This window comes from Protopterus annectens, chromosome 13.part0 (genome assembly GCF_019279795.1).
Source record: "Protopterus annectens isolate FY-2018-M chromosome 13.part0, PAN1.0, whole genome shotgun sequence".
Classification (NCBI taxonomy): Eukaryota; Metazoa; Chordata; order Ceratodontiformes; family Protopteridae; genus Protopterus; species Protopterus annectens.
Window position 1 is genome coordinate 795827693 of NC_056747.1, and position 22417 is coordinate 795850109.

The window sequence follows — 22417 nt, forward strand, 5'->3', positions numbered from 1 at the left end:
TAAGGGGAGGATTTTTAGGAAGTTCAATTTAATAGATGATAGGGGCACACATCTATCTATGCATTCTTCTGAATGAAGGGGTAGCAGTGGACATCCTTGCCTGCCACATGAAAAATGTCAAATTTATCAGTTAGAGCTATCAGTTTTCACTGCGCAAGTTTCACTTAAAAGGGGTTCAATGAAGTAAGTCACATTCCTCTCTAAGCTTATATTCTGAGGCAGTACATCAGCTGCAGTTGATGCTGTTTTATAGTTTTCATAAACAAATGTAACACATCAGAGACAAAGCCAAGGCCAAACCTTTGCTGCCACCTAAATTTGGTTGCCCTAGGTATTTATCTAGCCACTAAGACATACAATGATTCTGTGACTGAATAACTGGCCGATGATTAAAGCTTTCTTCAAAATTCCATTTAAAGTGCACATCAAGCATTGACTTTTTGATGCATTTCTTTTAATCAAACCTTTTGCAAAATGACTAAATATCAGTCTGAGCAGAAAATACCCAAGTAAAGTACAGTTATGTAAAATCTTACCATAACAGTATATGTCCTTCTCTTCACTGTTGCAGTATTCATTACAATAGGGATCTCCTACCAAGGGTATCCTGGCATCCAGTCAGTATACCAAAACCTTTAGGTTACTTTAAGGTACATGTACGTCACATGTATGCTCCTTGCGTAGCATAGGGCAAAAAGGTAATGTCCGGATGTACCACCCTCAGAAGTGACAGCCCCAATAGGAATGCCAGTTCAAGGAATAGAAAGGTAATCAGTACATCCAGAAGATAAATAGATCAGAGGGTGGAGAGAGGAAGTGAATACTGCAACAATCAATAGGAGGACATCTACCATCATGGCAAGGTTTTACACAACTCTAATATGTCCTTCCATTTCACTGTTGCAATATTCATTAAAATAGGGAGAGTGTCAAAGCTCAGGAAGCAGACAGTGAGGAGAAAGGATCAGCAGAGCTCTCTAGGAAGCCATGAAGGATGTCCCTAGCAAAACCAGCTCTAGCTCTGGAAATTCCATCCAACTTGTAGTGCTTGGTAAAAGTATGCACAGAAGTCCAGGTAGCTGCCTCAAGAATAGAGTTAGTATCCAAACCCTTGAAAAAAACACCAGAAGAAGTCACAACTCTAGTAGCATTAGCCTTAACAGAAGAAGGAAGGCTCTTGTTATGAAAGGAATAACAAAAAGAAATGTCTTAAGAAATCCAAGAAGAGATAGTTTGCTTGGACACAGCTGATCCTAAGGACCTAGGATGAAAGGTAACAAAAAGCTGATCAGATTTATGAAAAATCTTAATTGTATCCAAATAAATTTTGAGTTGTCCATGCACATCCAACATGTGCAGCACCTTCTGTCTGGTAGACTGCGGAGAAGGAAAAAAGTGGGCAAATGAATAGAATGATTAAGGGACAACTCATTCACCACCTTGGGCATAAAAATAGGATTAGTACAAAGGGAAACACTGTCCTTATGAAACACCAAAAAAGGAGGACAAGCCATGAGGGCTTGAACCTCAGGCACCTGTTTGGCAGAAGTCAGGGTAGTAGTAATACTGTCTTCCAAGAGCAATGTTGGGTCAATTTTTCTAAAACAAAATTAAAATCCCAGGGAGGAGGAACAGGCTTTCTGGGAGACCTAAGATGAAGGATGCCTTTAAGGAATTGTTTAGCTTCAAATCTAGAAATTAAAGGAGATAATAAAAGCAGACAAGCAGAGACAGCTGATAATTTGGTCTTAACAGAAGAATAAGCTAATTTGGCATTGAGCAATTCACACAGATTTTATTTATTTATTTATTTTTACATTTGTTGACCAGGAAAGTCTGACTGGACACGTGTCCATTTTCAGTAGAGGCCCGGGGAGAAAATCTCCAGTTACATTACAGATACATAAACATATACGTTCAAATTAATACAATACAAATAGTGAAATACACATACAAAAACAGGTTTCACTCATAGGTAAATATGGCCTGTTAGCAGGCTCATAGTTAGATAGTAGTCAGATAATAAATTCATCTTGCAGTATAATACATTCTGTATGCACTCCACACATGAAGTGTATTGTAGCCTTATACAGCTAGGATATAACAGTAAATAGCAGGTTCGTATGTGGTTTTATAATGTTTTTTTTTAGCTTATTAAAGAAAGCAGTTTAATGTGAGAAACTAGAGTTTAGATTATCCATGAGAAAGATATTTTATGCTTATAATAACAAATAGTTACATGTTCGAAGCTAGACTTAACATTGCCAATGACTGTAGATTTTCTAGTATTTCAGCCTTTACCCAGGGGTAAGACAACAGCATAGCCAGTTGTTTGTGAGGTATGTTTTTAGTAGTTTTTTGAATTGTGTTGTGGAGTTATTTGATGTTATTTGAGTAGGGAGGGAGTTCCATAGTTTGGAAATGTAGCAGCTAAAGAGAGATTTACCTGACTCATTGTTATGCCTTGTAACTTCAAGGAGGTTAAGGGTACTTGATCTCAGGGTTCTTGTGGTGGTGTGAGGGTGTATTAGGTTTTGGAGGACTGGAATCTTATCTGAGTGATGGTATAACTTATGTGCTAGTGACAAGTAATTGAGTTGAAGTATCTGAGGGAACTCCAACCAGTTCAGTTTCTTGAGAGGTACACAGTGATGTTTTCTATATGCTGTTCAGTTGCAAATTTAGCTATCTTATTATAACAGGTTTCTAGTTTGGATAGTTCAGATTTATGGAGGTTGGTAAATACTGGGGATGCATAGAGGATGGTGGATAGTAGATGTGTCCTGGCTATTGTGGTTTTGGATTGCTTGGAGAGAAATTGCTTGTTATGATAAAGGAGCCCCATTTTTTTGTGAACTTTTTTTTTTACAGTTTGAGCAATATGCAAGTTGAATCTTAGGTGATTGTCTATTTCAACTCCTAAAAGTTTGGTGTGGGTAGTTGGGGTAATAATGGTTTTGTTATTAGAGGTAATAGCGAAGTTGTCTGAATGGGGGAGAGCTCTATAAGAAGTGAAGAGGAGCAATTTAGTTTTGGCTGGGTTGAGAATAAGCTGGTGGTTGCTAAGCCAGGTTTCAGCTTGTGAGAAGCATTCTTGTGTTTGGGAGTGGAGGTGTTTGAGTGTTGGGGAGGCACATATGATTGTGGTGTCATCTGCCTATTGAATTATTGTGCCTTTTGGCATGGAGGAAGAGAATTGATTGGTGAATAGAGTGAAGAGTAATGGACCTAGGATGGAGCCTTGTGGGACTCCTAGGGATACTGGTAGTAGAGAGGATATTTGGTTCTGTCATTTTACAGCTTGTTGGTGACTTGGTGGATAGTTTTCAAACAATTTGAAGGAGGAGTAATTGAGTTTGGGGGTAGATAGAGCATGGAGAAGTTTGTTATGATCCACCATATCAAATGCTTTAGATAAGTCTAAGAATATGGCAGAGACTAGTTGGCCATTATTTCTATACTGATTAATGCTGTTAGTGAATGCTACTAGTGTGGTGGTGGTACTGTGAAAGGGTCTAAAGCCATGTTGGTTTTTGGATAGCAAATTGTTTTTTTGAAGGTAGTCCATGAGTTGTGTGTGTATGACCTGTTCTAAGATTTTTGATAAGGGTGGTAAAATAGCAATAGGATGGTAGTTGTTGAATTCCAAGGAGTTATCTCCTTTGTGTAATGGTATAATATAGGAGGTTTTCCATATGTGTGGTACTTTGCACTCGGAGATGGACCTATTGATGAGGATTGAAACAGAATAGGCTATAGCAGGTGCAGATATTTGGAGGTATTCAGAGGGTAGGTTTGCAGCAGCCAGAGTGGTGGGTTTGAGCTTTTGGAGAAGTTTTTGAATAGTTTTGGTTGATGCTGGTTGAAAGGTAAAGTGAGATGTATTAGTTTGTTGTTCAAGTGGGTCTGTTGTAGTTGGTATAAGTGGGTCTGTTGTAGTTGGTTTGTTTGTTAAGGGGGTGTGGTAATCAGTTGGTTATTAGCTAGGGTTGGATTGTTTCAGTGAAATATTTATTAAACTGGGTGGAGATGTTATCATGGTTGTTCTGAGTTGTGGGTGAGGGTGTTGTTGTTTTCCAGGTTGCAATACAGAGTTGATTGTAGCCCAGAACTTCTACGGGTTGTTTACATGTGTTTGTTTTAAGTTTTGGTAATAGCTGACTTTGTCCATTTTGATGTGTTTCTTGGCTTTATTCCTTAGTTCTAAGTATGTTAGTTTGTCTAGTTGGGTCTTGGTGTTTGAAATTGGTTCCATGCTTTATCCCTTTCTGGATAATAGTTTTGGTGGGTTTAGTAAGCCAGGGTGCATATTTGTTTTTTATTCTTGTGGTCCTAGAGGGAGCATGGTGGTTAAGAATTTGTATGAAGGTTTTGTTGAAGTACATTACTGCCTCTTCTAGAGGTAGTTGATTAAGAGGGGTCCATTTGCAACATCTTAGGTCATTGATGAAGTTATTAGGGTTAAAGTTCTTTTTAGTTCTGACTTCTCTTAGCATTACATGGCTTATTTGTGGAGACTTGGCTCTTAGCAGATATGTTGGTTGGTGGTCACTGAGAATGTCTGGTAGACATCCGGTTAGGGGTGCAAGGGATGGATGGGATAAGAGTATCCAGTCCAGTATGGATTGGCGTTTAGATCTTTTGTCATTCCTGGTGGGGGCAGTGATAACCTGGGTAAAGCCATGGAGGTTGATATGGGTGAGTGGAGTTTGGCTAGAACAGTTCAGCCAGTCTATGTTAAAGTCACCCAGCAAGATATTCTCTTGGGGTAGAGAGGTAGATATGTATTCAAGCAGGTTTTCTAAGGTATTGATATTATTTTCTGTGGGGATGTAGCAGCCAATGATATTAATATATTTGTTTGGGTTTAGTTGAAATTTGGCAAGAATAAGTTCTGCATTATTAAATTCTGGTAGGGTAATATCAGGTTGTTTGAGGATGAGGTGGTCTTTGTACATTATGGCTACCCCCACCCCTTTTGTCTACTCTGTCTTTCAGAATGATAGTATATCCCGGGGCTGTAATTTCGTTATTATGGCTTTCTGGTTTTAGCCAGGTTTCAGTTAATAGGACAATTTCAGGTTTGTATAGGGATAATAGGGCATGAAGGTCATGGATTTTGTTAAGGATACTCCTCATGTTTAGAATACGAAAGAGGAGAGAGGATTTTGGTCTATGGAATAAGGGATTATGTTGATTGGTGTTTGGGATGGTTGCTGTGTGTGGTCCTGGGTAGGGGTGAATGTCCCCACAGCATGTGAGTTGTTGGAATAGATATGAGAGGAGTTTGTTAAATTTGGTAGCTATTTTAATTTGCTGTAGTGAGGCATGGGAATTAGTAATGGGTGGTATTAGTTTTGTGCATTGTTATTTGTAGTTAGGGAATTGATAGAGTGGGTGGGGTAATATTCGGCATGTGATAAGTGTAGTATTAGCTTAGGTTAATTGATTGTTATGGGAGATGGATTAATTAGTTAGGTGGGAGGAGCTGTGAGGTAATGGAGGGGAGTATGGGTATAAATGTAATCAATGTGGGGGCAAGAGTTTAGGAGTATGGGTATAAATGTAATTGATGTGGGGGCAAGAGTTTAAGAAACAATCAGGCAAAAAACAACCAGGCAAGAGTTTAAGAAACAATCAGTAACAGCACTTTTTTGTTTTGTGTTGCTGGGACCGTTTCTTACACATTTAGTTTGGTAGAGTTTGTAGTCAGGTCTGGATGCCCTTCACTTGCTTGGGGTAACAACCGTTAGGTGAAAATAAAAGCCGTAACCTTTGTTTTCCAGCTCGTTTTCCCAGCTAGTTATCTGGCTTTTGGGATTGGACTGCGGGAGCTTATTATTTACAGTGATAGACTGCCATCTAGTGGCCAAGACAGAGAAGCACCACCACTAGTTGGTTAATTTGTCCCAAGTGTATGAGCAATAAAACGGCCGGGAATACTGCCTGTCCGAGCGTGTGTGCAGCCAGAAAGTGTCACAAAGAGGGAAAATAAATAGTAAAACCCATAGGCAATCACCTACACTATGTTTCTTCCAAATTTATGTCCTGTAGTCTGCAGGGTGGGAGACGCTGATATCCAGAAGTAGTAGGTGTCCAAGATGCTGGGTTAGAGTGGACAAGGAATGGGCTGCCCTTTTTACGAGAGGGTGTTTAGGACTATGTTTCTTGGGAATTTATGTCCTGTAGTCTGCAAGGTGGGAGACGCTGAAATCCAGAAGTAGTAGGTGTCCAAGATGCTAGGTTAGACTGGACAAGGAATGGGCTGCCCTTTTTGCAAGAGGGTGTTTAGGTAGCAGTCACATGCCACATGGGACTGGGGAGATGTCCATGCTGAGGAAAGGAGATAAGACAGAACCAAAGGAACATCCACAGAAAGTGAATCCAAGTTATGAGAAGGACACCAAACAGAAAACCTCCTTCATTTGGATAAGTAGGATTTCCTAGCCGTGGGTTTCCTGGCCTCCTGCAGGACCCTAAACATATCCTCAGAAATAACCAAGAAACGAACTAAACTTCATATTTGTGGTGGTTTTTCTTATGTCCTCAGAAATAAAAGTGTCTATGTGGAATCAAAATCCTATCACCCACAATGTCAGTTGAAGAGTGGACAGGTGGGGATGAATGAGAGATCTCTGGTCTTGTTTGAGAAGGTCCACCCTGTGAGGTAACTTGTGATTGCCCCTGACTAAATGCAGAAGAAGAGGGAACCAATGCTGTCTTGGCCAAAAGCGAGTCACCAACAAGATTTTGGGAGTATCCTGTTGAATTTTGAACATGACTTTTGGAATGAGAGGAACGGGAGGGAAAGCATAAAGAAACATCCCCTTCCAAGAAAAAAGAGAGGGCATCCACCTCCCAAACCAGAGGACCTGGGACTCTGGCACAATATACAGGAAGTTGTTTGTTCAGAGGGGAGGCAAAAAGATGCATTTGTAGAGTACCACACAGGTGGACAAGGTCCAGAAACTAGAAACACATCCCTGTGAAGTATCCATTTGTGGGATTGAATTATGGACCTGCTCAGAGAGTCTTCCACAGTGTTTTGACCTGAAGGAATATATACTGCCTGAAGAATCACTTGGAACTGGATAGCTAGTTCCCATACTAGGATAGCTAACCGACAAAGAAGATAAGACCTTGCCCCCCTTGTTTTTGACATACCACATCACTGTGACATTGTCTGTAAACACCTTGAGAGTTCCTGGGGAGAAAAGAGGATGAAAGGCCTGAAGAGCCAGCAGAAAAGCTCTCATCTCCTTGACACTGATGTGATCTTTTTCTTTTTTTCTTTTTTTTTTTTTTGAAGAGGCGACCAGATTCCCTGCACCTTTAGGGAGCCAAAACCTGCTCCCCATCCCACATCTGAGGCATCTGTGAACAGCTCCTGAGAGAGAAGAGGTGGCTGAAAATGGTGCCCTGGATTGAGAGTCAGCTGCTGAATCCACCACTGAAGTTCCTGTTTGAGAGAGGAACTAAGAAATTGAAGGGATGAGAATGCTGAAGCCAAGCTAACTTTAGAAACCACTGAAAAGGGGCCATGAACCCCACAGCTGTCAGAAATTCCCTTGCTAATACTGAGGTGATAGGAAGGAGAGACTGAAAAAAGGAAATGAGAGTTAGGGCCTTGGGAGGAGGCAGGGATGCCAGTTTAGGAACAGTCTGGATCTTGTACCCTAGCCTAGAAAGACATGATCATGAGAAAGAGCCAGAAAGGACTTTTTTGAGATTTATTGTGAACCTCAGGCTCTGCAAAAGGGAGATTGAAAAGTGAAGAATTTGCACCAAGATCTCTGGAGAGGATGCCTGAAACAGAAGGTTGTCCAAGTAGTGAAAGACTTGGATCCCCCTTAGCCTACAAAAAGCAATCACAGGAGCAAGGCATTTGGTGAATACCCTTGGGGCAGTAGAAAGGCCAAAGGGCAAAGCAGAGAAGTGAAAATGCCAGGAAGCAACAGAAAAACATAAAAACTCCCTGGAAAGGGGATGAATTTGGATATGGAGATAAGCATCCTTGATATCCAGAGACACCGTCTAAGCTTGAGGGAACAAAGTCTGAAGGGACAACATTCAAAAAGAGGAAAGCTTCAGAAAAGTATTTAGATGAGAGAGGTCTGTAATTGGTCTCCAAGTACCCTCTTTCCTTGGTACTTGGAACACACTGGAGAAAAATCCCCCTCCCTCTCTAGGAAACTGGAACTTCTTGAATAGTGCCATGAATAAAGAGATCCTGAAGCACCCCTGGAAAGAAGGACACCTGTTCCTGTGGGGGCTGAGGAATTCCCATAAAAGGTGGAAGAGATTTCCAGACCATGAAATACATTTGGTGGATAACAGACATAACCCAAGAGTCCTGATTAATCTGTAACCAAACAGAGAGAAAGGTGAAGAGAAATAGGAATGTGGCTGGGAAGAATAGGATAGTCAGACAGCACCTGGTTTATCAGGAAAAGGAGACTTCTGCTCCACAAAAGTCTGAATAGCTTTAGCAGGAGGACCCCACTTCCCACCTTTCTTGCCCAGGGGAGAGGGCAACATTGCCTATGAACAAAGGCTGGCTTATTGGGGTAATTTCTCTGAAACGTAGGTACAGGAGAAACAAAAACATGTTTAAGTTCCTGTAAAGCCTTGCCCTTATCCTGAAGAGACTTAAAATCAGCAGCAGCTTCGCCAACCAAGTGTTTATTATCCAGAGGAGAATCCATCAACTTAGCCTTAATATCATCAGGCAAAGGTGGAAGCCAAAGCCAAGAATCTTTCCTAATCGCAGACCCAAGGGCAGTAGCCCTAAAGGAAGCATCTATTGCATCATAACTACACTTGATGGAATGATTAGCCACCTGGGAGGAAGTCCCTAACAAGGAAAGAGCAGAAGTCTTCCCTTCATAGTCTGGAAGATCAGAAATTATCTGACAGACCTGGGAAAGAAGAGCCACCATGTACCTAGACATGTGGGTCTGCTAATTGACAGCCTTAAAAGCTAAAGTAGCAGAGGTGTAAACATTTTTGCCCAAACATTCGATAGTTCTGCTATCTTTGTCAGAAGGCAATAACTTAAGAGAAGGAAGCAATTGAGATGGCTTGGGGCACTTATAGAGAAATTTAGTCCCTAGGCACCCTATAAAACCTATCAAGTTTCTCGGGAACAGGGGGCTGGGAGTCAGGAGCTTTAGAAGCATTAGAAAAGGCATCCAACAATGCAGCCAAAACAGGAGGTACAGCAGAAGGCCTGGGAGAGTCTATCTGCAGGACCTCATACTACCTTTTCTGCACTTCAGAAACCTGAGCACAATCACATTTAAAAAACTCCATCATTCTAGAGATTGTGTCCCAAAATAATTACAGCAAAAGGAGTATCAGGACTAGTAGATTCCTCTTATTCAGTTCCATAATCTAAAGGAGAGGGAATCTGAGAGGATTAGGCCAGGGATTCCTCATTTGAATCCGCCTCCTCTTCAGAGGAATCCTGTTCCCTGGGTCTTTTAAGGGGAGTAGAGGAACAAGAAGGAGCTGGAACAGAAACATCCTGAGGAGGTTTTAAAGCCATCAAAGCATTAAACAACCCTTGAATGAAACTTTGCCATTCATTCTGATGGTCCTTAGGAGCTGGAGTAATATGCTTAGTTTTCTACTTTTTCTTTAAGGGGATGTCCACCTTATGAAGTGTAGAAGGCTCCAACCCTGGACAGCATTCAATAATTGTAGCAGGAACTTCTTCCCTGATTAAAAATTGAGGAACACCCTTAGGCCCCTTGGAAATAATCAGCTGTGGTTCCCCCTTTTCATCCGATGTAGACATCTGCAAGGCCTCCAAGGACGTGCCTAAAGCTGGATCAGTGCTGGCCTTTAAAACAATCGCAGCCAAAGAGTCAAAAATGGAGCCGGGTGAACCTCTGGGTTTTCACTAACCTTGGGAGAGACATTTGGTGGAGGCAATACAGCAAAAGAATTTGGCCTCGACCTCTTGGCCTTCTTCTTCATGGATGGCTGTCCTTTGGAGCGGGAAGTTCCTTCCATAGAGTCTTTAGCTGAAAGCTTAAGACATTGATTCTCTAGATACAAATCCAAAGAAGAAAGCCTACTATGGAGGGTTTTGGGAACAAAAGCCTGACAGATTGAACAGGACGTATTGTTGGGTGAAGCACCAAAGCAGAACAAGCAGTGCTCATGACGGTCTTTATAGGGAATCTGTCTCCCACAAGGAAACCCCACAAGCAATGAAAAGAAGATAAAATACAAAAAAATCAACAGGGCACTTATCTGTAATGGCTTGGTGAATCAGCAACGGAACAGGCTTTCAGACCGACAATCAAGAGATTGTGTTTAGACTGATAAGCAAAAAACATATGTGTGACATATGACACACGTTAAAGCAACATAAAGGCTTTGGCACTGGCAGAGAATCCCTATTGTAATGAATACTGCAACAGTGAAATGGAAGGACATCTATTCAGTATGAAATGATCCATACATACATTTTTGAAGTGTAGCTAAATCACAGATGATCTTTCATTTGAGACAGCATTATGATGTAGAGGACTGAAGCACTGAATGCCATATGTACTGCATATGTAACAACCCAACCTCTACCAGGCACTACATCAACAGTATAGTTCTGTGTGTTGGCTACTCAGATGGTGATGGGGGTAGAAAGGGAAGGAGAGAGACGACAGTTAGAGACAGACAGATAAAGACAGATAGATAATGGATAGATAGATAAAGATAGATAGATAGATAAATAGATAGATAGATAGATAGATAGATAGATAGGTAGGTAGGTAGATAGATTAGATAGACAGGATACATGGATTGACTGGCAAGCAAACTGGTTCACTGATCTCTGTAATTAACATTTCTCACAGTCAGAGCTGGATGAATTTTCTGAATACTAGGACTTAGCTATAACACTGTGAAGTGTCTCATAGCCCCACCCTTCCAAAACATAGTTGAGAAGGTTTCAATGCATAAAAGTATGGTCAGATTTTTTCACTGGTATTTAAGATTCCGTGTAGACCTTGTTTCTACCATGGATGGCTAGTAACAATGTCTGGTGGTTCACAGACCCTCAGGAACTTAGCCAAGTTTGATGGATTGGTATATAGCTGCACTGGTGCCTGTTGCATTCTCTGTATGTGTAAGCAGGTGGTTAAAATGAGTGCCAGTGGTAGCTAATAACATTATGAAGTGGCTGACGAGTCACAGTAATTTAGGTAGAAGTGCAACAGTGCATAAACTGGTGGCCATATTGTTTCAATGGAATCTGCTAACATTTCCCACAGACAGATTTTAGTGGCTTTTTGAGTGTTAGAGGTAGCAAGGAACACTGGAAACTGGAGGAAAGCATCCAGTAAAATGCAGGAAAGAGAGCTTCATTTCTTTCTATTACATAGAAGGATGCCAGACTGATTTACTTGTCTTAGGATTCCTAGTGAGTACAGCCAAATGGTTTTGAGAATGTTATGGATGGCTTGTAACATTAACATTATAGCAACCAGCAGCATCACCAGAAAGGCTTTTAGTACATACAGAGGAGAAAAAATCTGCTCACTGACAGCCATTAATATTCTCTGCAGCCATAGCTGGTTTGTTATCTTTGGAAGTTCCACGAGCGGCTAACGACATTGCAAAATATATTGCAAACATCAGTAGTACACTAGTTCCTTGGTATATGTTAATATTCCTGTAGGGATAGTCAAGGGGCTCAAACACAACATTATGTTAATAACATTGCACGTCGAGCTGGCACCTCGGCGTTCGTGAAAATCTACTGCCAATCATTAGCGGACCGGAGTTCCGCTGTGGTGACCCCTAACCGGGGAAAGCCGAAAGACAACAACAACAACATTGCAAACTATCTCACAGACCCCTGTGGCATATTTAGGTATGCTCTAGTTACTCAGTAGTTGGACAGCTGAGTACGCTTGCTGAAAGACTAAGTTACTCAGTAGTTGGACAGCTGAGTACGCTTGCTGAAAGACTAAAGTCAAGCTAGTGACTCTACCAAGTTAAGACATAGAGGCAGTAGAGGGTGGACTGAAACCATTTTTTCCAACTTTCAGCTTAGAACTTCAAAGATCTTTTCTTTGTGGATTCTGGGTTGAGCAACCATACTTGAAAATCTCTAACCCAAGATACTATTAACAAATTTCAACCTCTCAAAAAGAATAAAAATGTTGCTGTGGCAAGCTAATTGCATTGGCATACGATGTAATGGCAATAATGCAGGAAAGAAGACCGACCCTAGTGTCTGCTAAGCAGAGATATTTGCAGCAACTCTACTGTTGTAACACAGGTTTTAAAACAATTTGTATTATCTCTTTTTAGATTTATATCCAGCATCTTCCCTACTGCAGACAGGAGGACAACTCGGCTCAAAGGTAGCTTCCTTATCTAGCAGTATACCATACAAAGCACAGAACATATGCTTAGCAGCAAGAACCCTTCCAATTTAGACAATCTCCAATCTACTACCATACCTGGATTTCAAGTAAGCTGAAGCTTTGTCAGCTTTCCAGACAGGCACAAACAATGGACTCTAACAGAAAGGAAACTTTGCCTTGGTATCGCCAAAGTCATTCTGACTGGACAACATACTGGTCTACAGCATGACATCTCATCAGTCACAGCTAAACTTTACAAGTATCAACAGGATGGAGTATAATGCCAGCCCAGACCATGTTGTCTATGGTGTAAAAATATACTGTTATTTTATTTTTATTATTTTGTTTTCTTTTGCTAATGTTTCCCCAGAATGTAATTTTATTTGGAGCATTTACACACACACACACATATAATATATATATATATATATATATATATATATATATATATATATATATATATATATACATATGAATAAAACAGATCTTCACCTTGTGGCACCAAATGCCTTCTCAATGAATCGCATGTATAAGTTATACATGTTACTTGCAAATCACTCTGCCTCACCATTTGTCTCTGCATCAATCATCCTCTTAGAAAGCACAGGCCAAAGCAACCAAAACAATGCAAAGTATACTAGCTTGCTGTCACTGAGAAATCTTTTCACATACCTGTAGAAGTCATTGCAGGTTCACTGACAACTGTTTGTTGCTCTGTGTGAGAAGGGTTATTTGAAGCTCTGGAAGGAGGAGGAGCTGCAAGGCTAAACAACAAGAAAAACTGTTAAAAATCTTATACTACAGATAATATGATCTACTTAAGAAAAGCCTAACATTTTCCTGATAGGTTTAATATTTTGTTCATTGGTGATAAATTTACTTTGTCCTTCTCAGTGACAAGCCCTTTTAAGCTTCAGAATTAGAGAATGAGTTCAATCCACCTCAGTAGGTGGCAATTCCCCTACATGGACCTATGTTTGACTGTGTTAAATAAGACAGAAATCAGATATCATCCCGTAGAGTTTCATCATGCCTTTGGTGACAGTAATTGGATGAGCTTACAAGCTCTATATATTCAAATCATGCACTTAAAGTACCTGAGTATGTTCTTTTAGATATGAAAGATGCTGGAGTTCTCCTTTTTGATTCTAGCATGCTGATCACTTGCAGTGAGGAAAAGCAGTAAGCATGCAGGATGGTAATACCTTATGCACTCTACTTAAGTATATCAAGGGAGTCCATAAAGCTCAGGAAGGCAGCATCTTTCAGAAGAGGAAATATAAAAGAATAAGTTACTTTTTTGCTACAATCTTTCCTGGAATTGACCATGGCCACTGCCCTCATGACCATCTAGCATGGCATTGAACTCTCTAGCTCCCAAATTATCCCTATGCCCAGTTGTCCAGCTTAAGCCATCATAGGATGGCAAAGCTTACAAACCAATCTGATGGCTGTAGCTAATATACAGTTCTGGGACCAAGATCAATGACTTGGGAAGTCAGGCCTGCTCTTACAAGGAGCTGTCATTTGTCCACTGCGGTATTATTTTTTGTATATGTTTTGCCCAGCAGGAGGACGTTCGTATTTAAATTCAAATATATTTAAGTGCCTGTAGACTAAACACTATTAAAAAAAAGCAAATGCCATTCACAAACAAGTAACAAATATATACAAACAAAAATACAGATGGGTGTATGTAGATATCTGGGAGGCTATTTATCTCAGGCATCCTTATTAGCCTAGTGGAAGGAGTTGACTCCTATAGTAAGGTCGAGCAGTCATTGTAGCTTATTCCATCAATGTGTATAGTGCGTGCTTTAGTGGAATAAACTCTTAAACTGCTTCAGATTCACTTTGTTCCGTTTTTACATACCAAAGTACTGTTTTGTTGGATTATTGGTCATTTTTCAGTAGCCTGCTCGTTTTTACTTGCTTTATTCCATCAGGCTCAAAGTCAACTTAGATCCTGTGTGGGACTGCAATTCTGGATGCAACTGGTTTTAAATAACACTATCATCACATGTGAAGATTTCAAGGGAAAGTACAAGCTTGACAAGTCCTTCAGAGACTTACATAGACATTTGGTTCAGGAATTAAGAAAATATTGGAGATTTCAGGTGCCAGAAAAAGATTATCCAGAGACAGTTCAGTGGATTTTGTTATTTAGACAACAACTTCAAATGAAGGGATGTATTAGTATGGCATATAAACTATTATTATGCTTAAAGCTGAACAATATACACCTCTTCCGATTGATGTGGGAAAGAGATTTGGCAAGCCCCATATCCTCAGCCATCAGGGAAAGGATGTTAACAGTCCTTATATATGCCATGGAATCCAGGAGCCTTCATTTTTTTTTTGGCTGACAGTGTCAGATTAACTGTTTCTACACCCTGGCTAAATTATCCCAAATTTTTCCAGCCATTCCTTTCAGGTGCTGATGCTGTTTTCATCCTGAGCCGGCTGACTGCAAGCATACCTTTTGGGATTGCCCATTACTGGATAAGTTTAAAGACAAGCTGGCTACTTTTTAAGCCAAATACATCAGCTGGAGATTTCTTAACACCACTTTTTTTCTGGGTTTGTTAGAGTCCTCAGAATTTACTAAATACAAGTTGGCAGCTTTTAACATGATAATGCTTCTAGTGAAAAAATATATCACTAAAAATGGAAGTTGAGAACCCCCCCCCCCAACCTTGTTGCATCTTAAACAATTAATGCAACAGTTATATATTTTGGAATTAGGATCTCAATAAGGACCCAGTAATGATTTCTTAACTAAAAAATGTCAGATCATCAAAACTTGGCTTGTTTCTTGATTTCAGACTAATAATTAATGCAAGGCGTATGGCTGTTATGCAATAAACTATTGCTGAAGTTAATGATTTTTACAATTTTATATTGGATGGAATTTATAGCTGTTTTACCTTTATAATATATGCCCGTTGTTTTATTGATGGTATTCTTTTAATAAAATATTTGGCCCATTTCAGACCATCGAATGGCCACACTGTCGAAAGTATCATCTTGTTAACACAGGCCGTCAAACCATTTTGACTGAGATCACATTACAATGGGGAACAGGAAATTTGCCCTTTTCCCCACTGTAGTGCGATCCTGGAGTTGGCATGTATAATTAGCTGGGGGTGAGGGGAGTTGACTGCCTGCATGGTCGACAAGATGACGTTCAGCAATGTGTCCGTTTGATGGTATGACACAGACCCTAAAATATTTATGGTTAAAAAATACAGCTGAACTAACTAGCCCCTAAAGACCATGCCAGAAAAGTAGGCTTTAAAGCAACAGTTAAATCAATCAGGCATCAGATTTAGATTCACCAACCTGGCAAGAAGTTTCAAAGACATGGCCCTTGGCAGGAAAATTAATGCACATCAGATGAGTCAGGCTGAATCCTCAGAAGTTCCAGTCAAGAAGTTCCCTGAGCTAAGGGAGGCATTAGGCTGAGAACTTTATAAAAGTGTAAGACTGAAGAGGGCAACCAGTACAGACTCCATAGAATTGTCACTGTATGTGGGTATCAAGATACCCCAAGTGGCTAGCCACATTAAAAATACTGCATAAATTGCAGCCAATACAGCTCAGCATTTGGTAGCCACAGAAGTAAATCAGCTGATGGAATAAGGTTTTTAATTAGGGAGATCTCCTCAGGTGACAACATGAGGAATCTATGGATTCCTGACATGTATCTGTAAGTTTTTATCATATTATGATCTCTGTATCTTTCCATTTCTTTTTTAAAGCATTCTGCCTCACTTTGAGCTTCTCTGCATTAAATTTAAACTATCATGTTTTCTTCCTACATTTCCAAGTCTTGTCTCATCTTCCATAGTCTGTATCATTTATCTTTCATAATTTCTTTCTTAGAACTGGAGGAAACCTTTGCACATGAGTTACAGTTTGAAGACTGATTGCCTAGTACTTACCTATGAAGATATGAACCTATAGACACATTGAGACAAGCAATGCACTTAATAGGAAAGAGGTAATGCAACAGTTTGAAATGCCAAGTCAGTATAAAATGGGGGAAAGGAGAGTGGGAGAGCAACACAGTGCCAAGTGGACTTATTTTTCTGTTTTTCTTCTGTTATGGATTAATAAACCTTTCTGTTTTTATAGTCCTGTACCTCCAGTGTGTTTCTACTGCGGTGGTGGTGCTGCGGTAGCATTGTCACCTCACAGTAAGATGCTGTCTGGTTCAATTCTCAGCTAGAGTGTCTTCTGTGTGGAGACATGTGTGAATGGGCGTACCTTCATTGAAGGTTGTGTGTCAGGGCTGGCAACTCGGCACGTAAAAATCCATCTGACAAACATTTGAGGACTGGAGTTCCACTGTGGTGACCCCTAACCAGGAAAAGCCAAAAGACACAACAACCTCCAGTGTGTTTCTAGGCTTGCATTATATGCGCGCACACACACACACACACACACACACACACACACACACACACACACACACACACACACACACACACACACGCACACATACTGATTAAACTACTGTTTTTTTTTTACATCAAGCATGTAGGGTTTGCCATATTTAGTAATATCAAAGGGAAGTGCTTTGTATGAGATTTAATTTAGGTTAAGCTAAGCAGGTGTGTATGCCAATGCTGAAACTTTTGGACATATTAAAAGTTTCAGCACCGGTGTGGGAGTATATGTGCAAGTGTCTGTAGGTTATGGTTAGATAAGTGGATAGTTTAGTTGGGTGCATGTGTGTAATGAATGGGCAGTGAGTCAAAATGTCTTTTGTACAGGTACTGTTAGAGAAAGGGTTTTTCATAAGGTAATGTGCAGGGTTGGGGTTAGGAGCAGGGGCAGGGTTAGGGTTAGCACACATAAGTAAGCGTGCCTAGACCTCTTAAGATAGTGTCCATTTTGAGTGGAAAACCATCCATTTTATAATCAAAGCTTATAGAAGTCCTTTCTCAAAGTGTAAGATACTTCATTTCTTTGCTGGAAATGGTAGACTGTTGTCAGAGTATTACAAGTGTACACAGCTTGGTCCTTTTGTCCACCCTGCCGATTGCAGGACTTTAACATCTGGAATGGTAATAATATTTCTGACCTTGAAGCCATCTACAAATGTTTCCCTTACAAGCTGTCACCAACATTTTTCTCAGAGAAGATACAAAATAGTAAAGTACCCACTATGACGTTCTGTGGTATGCCCATACCTCTCAACCTTAGAGCAAGAAATTTGGACAAAGCCAAAGGCACAAAAATATGGACAATTTTTAAATGTTGCTCTTACAAGTTTGGAAAGTTGATAGAATAACAGGTTTTACATTAACATGGATTTTCTGAAGGGTATGAAGTTTGAAATTCAAATGTCTATCATTTTTTTTCTGACTTCAATCTTCAATGATTTGCCAGTGATTTGCCAGAAAACCAAAATTTTATGAGAAACAGACAAACAATATGAGGCAAAAATCTGGACATTCTGTGGAAAATCTGGACAGTTGGGAGGTATTGTTACACCACTGGTCAAAAGCATTGTGTCTGACAGTACTCAAATGCATATCTATTATGATGAGATCAGTAACATCTTAATAACTAAATAAATAGGCAATGCACCTAGGACTTCAGTTAATTGTCAATAAATGTGGCATTATATATTTTTTTTTGGGGGGGGGACCCAGAATAATTGATTTGCTCTGCCTGACAGCTGATCCTTGACTGTGGTTATATGTTTGAAAGCAACACAGCAGAAGCAGCAATCAGAGGCAGGCTGGAATGAATGAATAACAAAAAAATAGCGTAACAAATTTTAATTCACCGCTTTCGTCCGAAGACTTCATCAGAATAAAAAAGAATAAATGCACAAAGTTTAAATACATTCAAGTTAATTAAACAATTGAATACTTGATTGCAAACAATAAAAATTAGTACTTCAATAAAAAAGGAGGTAGCAACATCATTCCTTTTATGGAGATGCAACTTCCTGTGTTTCAAAAAACATTTAATATTGACAGCTTTATTTATACCTGGATATTTATCAGCTCTTAATTTCATCTGCCAAAAAGTTTCTCTTTGTAATATGTAATTCTTAAAATCCCCCCCTCTCAAATCAGCCTGACAAACTTCTAGTATAGAAAATAAAAATTTTTTAAAATTAGGACAAACAATGAAATGCTTAATTAACTTGAATGTATTTAAACTTTGTGCATTTATTCTTTTTTATTCTGATGAAGTCTTCGGACGAAAGTGGTGAATTAAAATTTGTTACGCTATTTTTTTGTTATTCATTCATTCCAGCCTGCCTCTGATTGCTGCTTCTGCTGTGTTGGTTTCGGGTGTTGTGTAAAAAACAGGCTTTTTGGTGGATCATTTGTTTCTATTTGCCTTTTTTATGGCTGAAGCAGTGGAGGATTTGTTATTGAACATGACATTACATCCTACGCCTAGTTCTGACGGATGTAACATCAATGGTTTGTTAGTTACGACCTTAATAGACATACAAAATTCGCTTAAGTTTTTGGTGGCAAAAGCATCTGAAAGAGAAAGTTTGGCTCATGTTTCCAGTCCTGTTGAACCATTTCGTGAAATGGAAACCGTCATTGATCTTAACAATATTCCTGTTTCCGGTGAACCGTTCAGTGTCAACAAACCTACAAACGAACATCGCCGATGTTTACCAGGTTATAAGAACACTAACCATTTCTTCAAACCTGTGAACAATCCTTTTTGTCATTTCAATCAACCCGGTCAAGGACTGAACAGTGAGGAATACAACCGTAAACGTGACACTTTGCTGAAACTTTTAAAAAGGTACCGGTCCTTAGAATTTGAAAATTGTTATTTCAGGAAATGTATTGAATTGAACATAGTGCCCAAAGGGCTCTGGTTTTTTAAATGTCCTAACGGGGTGTCTATTGGGCAACCATTTTTTGATAATTTGGTTTGTTTTTTCAACGACGCTGGTATAAAGTTTTTGGAGTTATTAGTAGACAATAACATCGTTAAAATTAGTTGTCTAAAGGATGACATCACAGCTATTGAATCTTATTTTAGAGAAAAACTAACTGACCATTCATTTGATGACTTATTTCATAAATTATCAAGTGAAGTTGAACAGTATTCTATTGATGTCATTAACAGAAAGCAGTCGAAACTAGTAAGGGATATTTCTTCTTATGAAAACAAAACTGCCTATCATGACTTTGTTGGTTCCTTTAAAAGAAACCATTACCAACAGCAAATTCCTAATCTAACGAGTAGGCGTGTACCTAACACTGGTGCTTTCTTTGAAGCTGCTAATGCGAAAGAATCCACTCATTCTGACAAAGTCATTTTACATTCCACTTCACCGGTTAGTACTTCTCACCCTACCAATGCAGAGGCTTGTATTACTGTTACGGAATCTACCGACTTTGACAGTAATGATAAGACTGACAGCGCAGTTTCTGACAAGGACAAATCTACTAAGACTAAATCTCATTCTAATGTTAATCCTTTTTTTCAAAAGAGGAACTACTCGACGAAGACGAACATTCTCACCAGAAGTCGTACCTTCCTGGGGTTGAACTCTTCAGGCGACGAGACCTGAACAAAGACTATGAACATTTCAGTATAATAAATTTAAGTGGGCATTTGTTCACTGATTGTGAATTGAAAGTTTTGCACTATGGTTTAAATTATGTTCCAAGTAACAGAGCTAATATTGGTAACACCATATTAGATATTAAGAAGTACACCAGGAAGTTAAACCTGGCATACATAATGCAAGATATTTCTAGTACTGACAAAGTTCTTTTTAAACCATCGTTTCACACCTAAACTACAGCATACAATTAGAGTGTTTGAGGATTTATGCATTCAGGATGTCACCTACTTATTGGAACATAATCGTAGGTGCATTAACAATTTAGACAAAGATGAAAGGAAAGCTTTACATAATTTACAGTTTTTGAACAAGGAATTTAGATACATGAAAAGTGATAAAGGGGGTAACATTGTAATAATGAAACAGGATTCTTACAATATTAAAATGTTAGATATTTTAAACAATCGTGATGAATACGAAGTTATTCCTTTATCTGAAATTTTAAGGAGACAGCGGTTCATTCACTCTCTCCTGTATGATGCATTTATGTCAGGTGACATAAGTGTAGAAGTTTACGATTTTTGTGTGGTGGAGGAACCCAGAATTGGGGTCATTTTTGGAATACCCAAGACCCACAAAAACCTTGAAGACCCACCGTTCAGGCCAATCGTGTCTTCACCTCATTCCATCACAGAAGGAATTTCCATTATTATAGATGGTGCCCTCGGATCAATATTACACCATTATGATTCATTTATTAGGGATTCCTGGGATTTTCTGACTAAATTGAACAAACATTTTCAGGAAAATCTTTTTGACCCTAACAGGCACATTGTTTTTACAATAGATGTTATATCATTGTATACCTGCATTCCTCACCATGAGGGAGTTGAGGCAGTTAGACGTTTTTTTACATCATAATTACACTGGTTTTACCAAACCATTGCCACTATATGCAATTTTTTGGAAATCATATTAGACAACAATTTTTTCTTATTTGGTAAAACATACTATAGACAAAAGCGAGGTGTGGCCATGGGCTCCCCAGCTGCTCCGGCATACGCCAATATTGTTATGGCATGGTGGGAGCACCAATTCATTCCCTCTCTTAATCAGAAGTATAACATCTTGTTTTATTGCAGGTTTATTGACGATTTGTTTTTCATTATTGATGGTAATTCTGACACAGTTGATGCCTTTGTCACTGAGGTCAACACCCTTTCAAGCTATTTAAAGTTTGTAAAAGGAATTGTTGGTCTTAAAGTCAATTTTTTAGATGTTTGTTTAAAATGGGACGACATTGATAATCGGTTCCACAGTAGCATTTTTCGAAAGGAGACTTTTACAAATGGGTACCTTCATTTTTCCAGCAATCATCCTAGACACATTATCAACAACATCCCTAGGGGCCAGTTTATTAGAGCTTGTCGGATGACCTCTAAACAAACTGACTTGATGGATGAATTTGAGTTTATAGTTTCCCTTTTCATTGACAGAGGGTACCATAAATCAATACTGGTTAATACCAGTAAAGATATTCTGAATAGACGAACAACACAGTATCCAGCGTTGCTCAACTATACAAACAGGTTAGAAACCAACGACAACATTATTCCTATTGATACCACCAACAAGGGTAACTTGAATACCAACTTGGTTTGTTCTATTGAAATGAGTAGTGACGTTACACATATACAAAATTTAGTTAGAAAGAACTGGTCGGTGATTAGGGGAAACTTGGATTTATCTAAGGTAGTTGGTGATCAGCCTGTCTTTGTGTCTAGAAATACTCGTAATTTGAAAAAAATTTTGGAGTTTAGAAACAGTTACAATGACAATACGACTACCACTAAAAAGGCATGCAGTGTTGTCATAACTGTAATGTATGCAGGTACATTTCTGTGGGACCCTATATCAGTATAGAATCTCACAATAGAATCTTGTCTGCACCCAACAGTGTCAATTGTGACACTAGTGGTGTAGTATACATCAGTTTATGCAGTTCTTGTCCAGCTTTTTATGTTGGAATGACCAGTAGGGGTCTTAAGATTCGTATTAAAGAACATCTTTACGACATAAAAAAGAAAGATTTAACTAGTGCTTTGTACAAGCATTCTATTGTTTGTCCTAATTTAAAAAAAATTTTATTTTCTATACTAGAAGTTTGTCAGGCTGACTTGAGAGGGGGGGATTTTAAAAATTACATATTACAAAGAGAAACTTTTTGGCAAATGAAATTAAGAGCTGACAAATATCCAGGTATAAATGAAGCTGTCAATATTAAATGTTTTTTGAAACACAGGAAGTTGCATCTCCATAAAAGGAATGATGTTGCTACCTCCTTTTTTAATTGAAGTACTAATTTTTATTGTTTGCAATAAAGTATTCAATTGTTTAATTAACTTGAATGTATTTAAACTTTGTGCATTTATTCTTTTTTATTCTGATGAAGTCTTCGGACGAAAGCGGT

At 39.1% G+C, this 22417-nt stretch overlaps 1 protein-coding gene across 1 annotated transcript in view; it reads right to left on the reverse strand.

Annotated features, from left to right (window-relative positions):
* Nucleotides 1-22417, reverse strand: part of LOC122787678 — a 970705-nt gene that overhangs the window by 100440 nt on the left and 847848 nt on the right. Inside the window, exon 16 of the mRNA XM_044054524.1 lies at nt 13053-13144. Within this exon, the coding sequence (XP_043910459.1) occupies nt 13053-13144 (92 nt within the window). The remainder of the gene's footprint in view (nt 1-13052; nt 13145-22417) is intronic.